The 7,409-nt window shown below is 26.9% G+C and overlaps 1 protein-coding gene across 1 annotated transcript; it reads right to left on the minus strand.

Moving 5' to 3' along the window:
- Nucleotides 1-5,384: 5,384 nt before the first annotated feature.
- GO595_006616 (uncharacterized protein) lies at nucleotides 5,385-5,741 on the minus strand (the record flags this gene model as incomplete). Its single annotated transcript, XM_067919989.1, has 1 exon — nucleotides 5,385-5,741. One exon carries the CDS (start codon nucleotides 5,739-5,741, stop codon nucleotides 5,385-5,387), a length of 357 nt encoding a protein of 118 aa, XP_067773494.1.
- Between the last annotated feature and the right edge of the window lie 1,668 nt (nucleotides 5,742-7,409).

Genomic DNA, 7,409 nt, shown 5'->3' on the forward strand with positions numbered 1-7,409 from the left:
AAAGAAATCATTCTCATTAGTATGAAAATAAAATAACAATGGTCATTACTTGTGTATGAAAAAAAACGAGACACAAAACTAAATTAAATATTACAAGACATTGTCTAAATATTAGTTTTTGAAGACCTTATTGCACATATGTGAACGAAAGCCACTTTTACACAACCCAATCGACAAAAAGTTATTATTATTTTATATATAATGTGTCCTATTCTCTAAACGGTCGTTTGAAATTAGATCAAACAAATTTATCTCTTAATCTTATTCTCATAATTCGATATAAGTATTTGACAGAGATTAAGAATAATAGCAAAGGATATTTTTAAATCTTTATATAACAAAAACTCTTATATAGAGATTTGACACTTAAAATTAAAAAATATATATCTTCCTATAAAATTGGTTTATAAACAAATTTTTTGTGTTTTATATATTATTTATTTCCAATATATATTATTTAAATCGAATGTTTAGCAAAATTAACAATGTAATGGATTTGTAAATAAGAATTTGTAAAAATAGATCAAAAAAAAAAGAATAATGTTAATATAAATCGTTTGTTAGTAAATATTATTAATGGTTATTCTATTGATGATTATGCTTTGAAAAATCATACTCATAATATTATTAATAATGATTTAACTATTAATGGTAGTCTTGTAACAAATCGTATTAACGGATATTATATAAAATGCGGCAAAACGATAAAAATGTATAATTTTCTCATATATCTCTCGTTACATATATAATTAGTGGCCAGTCTCCATGCGCTCCCAAAGCAAATCGAAAATATGTTTTATTGACAAATTTAGAATAATTTTTTTTTCAAAATTATATTATCAGATATCAGATATATAAAAACTTGAAAAAGCCAAAATTTATTATTAATAAAAAGACCCTCTTTCACAGCATATTGTTTTCAACACATTCATGGATGAAAATAAAATCAAAAATGTTTATTGAAGTCAAATTTGGTAAATTGACCAAGATTCACTTATTGTATCAGGGCTATTGTGTTCTCAAGCATTGCATTGAGAAGAATTTTCATATGTTTCGAAATTGTTTTGTTTCATCCATCCTGATGAGTTATGGGATGACATGTGGTATGAAATGTCACCAATCTGTGTTATTTGAACCAAGTTAGTCGTTGCTTTAGCTATACGAAACAATGAAAGCTTGGTGCCTGCAAATATAACTGAGGCCATCACAGAGATCATAGTTTTTTCTGAATCAAGAACAATGATATTAACAGCATCTGATTAAATATCTGCCCATGTCTTTATGGAATAAGGCAGTATATGCCATGGCGTTTCATCACCGTTTATGATTCGATCAGCTGGTTTAGTTTCGATCAGGTTTCTCACGGTTTTCATCCAAACATCAAATGAAAATTTCTGCTGCTACCCCTGTTACGTTTTTTAAGATCAGATACAAAGTTTGGACTGAACATCACATCTGGGATGCAAGATTAATAAAGTCTTGATTTCGTAATAGTATATCTTGTTGAATAAAATTCGTCTTGATAAAATCTTAAATTGATTTTTCTTCATAATCCGTGAAGACTTTATGATAAGCTGTATGAACAGACACAACATATGGTATCCATTCCTTATCCATTTCCCAATTGTGATACCATCCACAGATTCAGGAATGTTATACTGTTTTGATAATCGAAGAATTGTTCCTCTGGTTTTGTTGGGAAAATGTTCAAAAATCTTACTACATAATTCTTTGTGCCTATAATAATCCCTGTGTAGAGACTTGGAAAATAGAATCTTTTGGGGTTTCAACTTGACGCTGAAGATTTTCTAAATCGATATAATGTATTCAAATTTTTACCATAGAACTCGCGAATTGCTAGCATTAATATTAATTCCTTCTTAGGACCTAGGGTAAAAGTTCGAAATTAAATATTTCCTTCCAATAGATAAAAAATGGGATTAGAGATAATAGTAATTAGACTATGAATAGTCAAGAAAATCTGTAAAAAAACTCAAAAAGTGTATTTATGGTCATGCTCATCGAAGAATATTCATTGTATACATGATTGTAACTTTATTAAGCCATTTATAAAGATCCTTGAAAAATATTCATATTCAAGTACCAAAAGTATCTCAATAAAATGTAATGTAACACACCATCAAATAATATTAAAAGTTTTTAAAGATGATATATTTTTCAGAAAACATGTTCGAAAGCGGATCCCATATGAATTAACGGTTAAAATTGGAAATCTCTTTAGGCTTAATGAAAATCAATTCTATTTTTGTATGATTATTTCTAGACTCATACATAAGTGCTGTTATAAACAATTTAAATAATTTTCAAATATTATTTTGAAATCCAAAATTATTAAAATAAATCCCAAATAAAACAAATAAATATCTTTAGCATTAATATCAATTCCTTCTTGCTCAAGAAGTAATTTAACGATTTCTGTATGACCATTTGAAGATGCTTTCATAAGTGCTGTTCCAGAAAATTTCAAAAATTTAAAAATATTCTTTTAAAATTTCAAATAAAACAAATAAATATCTTTAGCATTAATATCAATTCCTTTTTGTTCAAGAAGTAATTGAACTATATATGTGTAACCTCTTTGAGATGCACGCATTAGTGCTGTTTCAAATAATTTAAATCATTTTCAAATTGTATTTTAAAATTTGAAATTATTCAAGTAATTCTCAAATATAACAAATGAATATCTTTAGCATTAATGCTAAAGCATTGCGTTCTTTTTTGAAAATATCTATTGCATAAAATTAATTATAAATTTTTGCGATCCTAAAATTCAATACAATCTTTCAACATAAATTAACAGAGTGAAACATATAAAAACTATTCTTCATTTTTTTTATATATCTTCACGTCAAACAAACGTTCCAAATCAATGTTTCTTATAACTTTATTAACAAATCATCAAATGTTAAAAATTTTATTATATTTTATTTCTCTCGAAACTTAACAATTATAACAATGATTCGCATACGTGCAACTTACCATTCGCTATATACCTTACGCTGGTAATCAAACAAAACGTCTTGCGCTTTTTTCGCTAACTCTTCCGATTCGCTTTCACAAAGTTCTTCGAGCGATGACTTAAAGTCGTTTTCCTCAAGCATAGGTATGATGGTATCAGGACTCAACGTGTATAAATCGAATAACGTGTCACACAAAAACACAAGAAAGTCAATGTCGTCGCAATCAAGCATATTACAAAACAAAAAAATCAAATCTTTTGTTGCATATGTTTCCCTAAACCATGGATCAGACGTCCTTAAAAGGCTTCCGAATATAAAGCATATATGTTTTGCATTAAAAAAACTTGTTTTGTTACATATTTCTAATAATGATTCAAATACATGATTACGTAAAAAAAATTTCCAAAACTCATTTCCAAGCATATCTAAAGTTGACAAAATAAATTCTAGCTCGGTTGGAGTGGAAATCATGATGTTTTCTGCTGTTTTTGTAAAGAAGATTTTGTTTGTTGAGATTTTTTTGTATGAAAAACAGTTTTTATCGCAAAACGAAATTATGTTGTAAACTATTGAATATATTAACGGTATAAACTCGAGTTGGGGAAAAACACTAAGAGCAGCAACGATTTTGTTTTCGAGTCCAAGAGAAAGGGCAATACGAATGAGAGTGTCATCACATGAAATTGACTGTAGTGCTTTGAATGCACTTTTAGAAATTGGGCGATTTCTATCAATCCATTTGAAGCAAGAATTAACACTATGTACTATAAATTCTTCTGGAATAAACGATTTGAGTTCATTGTCGTTGCATGCTAAAATAATAATGTTCCTAATAAAAATAAATGATTCATTTGCAACTAATCCTGGTCCATTCTCAGCTGAATCCAAAATACCTTGAACAACTTGTGCATTGTTGGGGTTAAACAAGTTAAAACATGCGCTTTTTGATTTTGTAGATAGAATAGAAACTGCTCGAATTGCTTCTTTTTTAATTGTCTCATGACATTCATGAGAAACAATAAAATTAAATAAGAGGCTTACAGTTTCGTCAATTTGTTGTGTGGGTGGGAAACGATAAATATGTTGAATAATTAAAATAGAGTTCAATATTAAATGTTCTTGAATTTGATTGAGCAAACACCATGCACAAAAATCTAAAACATGATTTCCAATAATTATTTGAGGGGTTTGTGGTTCATTAAAAGCATTTTTTAAAGAATCATAATATGAGAAATGATATCGAGGGTTTCAAAATTAAAAGCGAGTTCGTTTCCATTCTGAAATTGATTAAAAGCATTATTGATTTCATTAATTGCGCTTTCAAGATATTCTTTGCAAGATTTATCATTTTCGTTTTTTTTCCCTAGCGTCAATGGTTACGCTTGAATTGACATCATTTTCAGCCGATTCAAATATTTTTTCTGATAGTTGCTGGTGAAATGAAGAAAATGAGTCCTTGTACCTCTCCAAAACTGTTCTCAAAAGTGAAAAAATTTCAATGTAATGAATACTTTATCATCCGTTCAAAATTTTATATGAGGTCTATAATTTCAAAATTTGAACCACCTGTTTTTGTGTTGTGATTTTCCGGTGCAAAAATAAATGCTGTTTCAAATAATTTAAATAATTTCCAAATATTATAATATTAAAATATAAAATTATTTAAATAAATATTAAATGAAACGAATAAATAGTTTTAGCATTAATAGAGATACTTCAACTCCCAAAAAACATATTTTTTGTCTTCTTTTTTCATTACATTTGTAAGCATTCCACGAATTATATAATAATTTATATTTTAAATTATTCATGACAGCAATTATGAAAGCATATTCAAAAGTTAATACAGAAATAGATAAGTTCCTTCTTGAACAAGAAGGAATTGATATTAATGCTAAAGATATTTTTTTTTTGTTTTATTTAAAATTTATATAAATAATTTTATATTTCAAAATAATATTTGGAAATTTTTTAAATTATTTAATACAGCATTTATGATAGCATCTAAAAATAATTAATTATTAAAATTATAATTAATTAAAAAATTTAAATTTTCATGAAAATATAGTTAAATTACTTCAAGATTATGAAAAAAATGGTAATAATACCAAAAACCTTTAGGAATATTCATATATAAATATCATAATATCAAAGAAAACTTAAGTTTTGAAGCAATAAAAATAAACTGCTATAAATTTTTAGTTTTTTGTTTTAAAACAATGTAATAAATTTTACTTACAGAGGTATTATAACCCATTTTTATTATTATAAATGAATTATTCATGCATGAAATGTTCAAGAAGTGTTTTCTAATTCTTAAATTTACCAAAAGTTATCTCCAAAAGAATCATTTGATCAGATGGAAGGTGAAAACCATATTAAAAAACATTTAAAATACGATTTTTATTCATTTCCTTCAGGTAACATTGAAAATTCGCTCAGGTCAATAAGTGGATTTGAAACAATATTTCTTTCTTCATTCATTTGTTGCATTCTTTGCTGTGAATATTCAACAGCTTCGCGGATTGATTCACTTATCTTTTGTTCACGTTGCTCGATTTCTTCCATTTCTTTTTGTGCATTGGTTCTTCTAATTGCTTTCATTTCTTCCCTCTTAGCTTCCATTTCCTTTATCTTTGCTTTGAGTTCAACAACTCTTCTCTTTACTTTTAAAAATCCAATTCGCCTTCCACTTAATGTTCTACATGAATCTTTATTTGGTGGAAACCTTCTTGATCTCCTTTCACCTTCTTGTCTCATAGCTCTACCGAATCCTCCTTTACCACCTTTTAGTCTTAGATTAATATGGAAAATTGATTGACTTCCAGAAACCCATTAATCATCTGATGAAAGGCCCAATTTACTTTCAGCGAAATATTTCACAGAAAGTTCTTGATTGATAATATAACAGTTGGTGATTTTAACACAGCAATAAAATTATTTAAAGGACTATTTAAAAAGCATGACGAAAATTATTTGGACTATGGGTGTTCACATATTCTTATTCTTGTAAAGCGCAGGATTTTCAATCAAAATTTTTATATTGAACTCTATCGTAAACTTGTTTCTAAAATACATTTATGGTTACATGTTTAGTCAAACTCTTGAGAAAAGCTTTTTCAAAAATATCAATAAATATAATATAAATGATGAATCTCTTCGTTTTGCATTTATTTTAAATAACCTTTCTGAATTCAAAAAACATTTTACTAAAAGGAAAGAAGAATTTTTGAGCTTATTCGCATGACATGGATCATATTCCATTTTCCAATATATTTACCAAAATTGTCATTTAAAATCATATCAAAAGATTAGAATTGCTAAGAGCATAGCTGCTGGTGACAAAATTAAAATTGCCGAACTATTCGGCTTAAAACTTGTTCTCGAATATTATGCATCAACACCATTAGCATATGACCATATCGATATGTTTAAATTGTTTCTAAAAGAAAACTTCGGTGAACTATTGTCATATATAAATGTGGCTGTGTACACAGCGGATGATTTACGAAGGCTAATTTGCCGATTTTTTATTAATAAAAAGAATAACTGCTGAAAATTATAAAAAAATGTTTCTTAACCCTGAGCATGCAGTGCAGTAGCAGCACGAAAAGGCTCATTGGTTTGTTTGAGGTATTGTATAGAACATTTAAATTTAAACATTGATGATTGTGCTATAAGTGATGGTTTGGATAGGAATTCTATTACATTTCCAATATTACATACAGATTTAACAATGACAAAGCACCTTCTGGAAAAAGGTGAACATATTTACGTATGGTATGAAAGCTATGTACCTATATATGCTTATAAAGAAGCACTGAAATTCAGAGATAAAAAATTTGTTAAATTCTTGGTAAAAATATGTGGAAGAACATTTAAACAAAAGGGGTTAAATATTTTGATGATGAAATCATTTTTATTAAATATTATATATATAATTTTATGAAATTTTCTTTTGTGATAAAACTTTTTTTGTAAAGTAAAATATTAAATCAATTTGCTTTTTTTCTTCAATTAAACATATAAAGAATTTTGTTTTAAATTTATTGTTTCATAAGCAATTTGAGCAATTATATACAATATTTTTCATTGATCTGTATTTAAATGATGTGTCGAATTTTTTGTAGTAATCAAACAAAGTGTAATTTTACTGATAAAAATAGTAAAATAAAATTTTTTTGTTGTTATGCAAAATATTGATAAATGTTCCACAAATTTCCAAATATTTGATGAAAAAATAAATACAATTGAAATTAGCTTTTTTTTATTTATAGTCATCGTATGTAATTTCAACGACTAGCTTAATTAAATCAGTTGGTTTATCCTTTATAAGCATCAAAGCATCTTCAACCTTTTCAATTTCATGAAAGCGATGAGTTATAAATTTTGTTGGAGTAATTTCTCCATTTCTAACGCTATTCACAA

Source organism: Histomonas meleagridis (assembly GCF_020186115.1).
Source record: "Histomonas meleagridis strain 2922-C6/04-10x chromosome Unknown contig_44, whole genome shotgun sequence".
Classification (NCBI taxonomy): Eukaryota; Parabasalia; order Tritrichomonadida; family Dientamoebidae; genus Histomonas; species Histomonas meleagridis.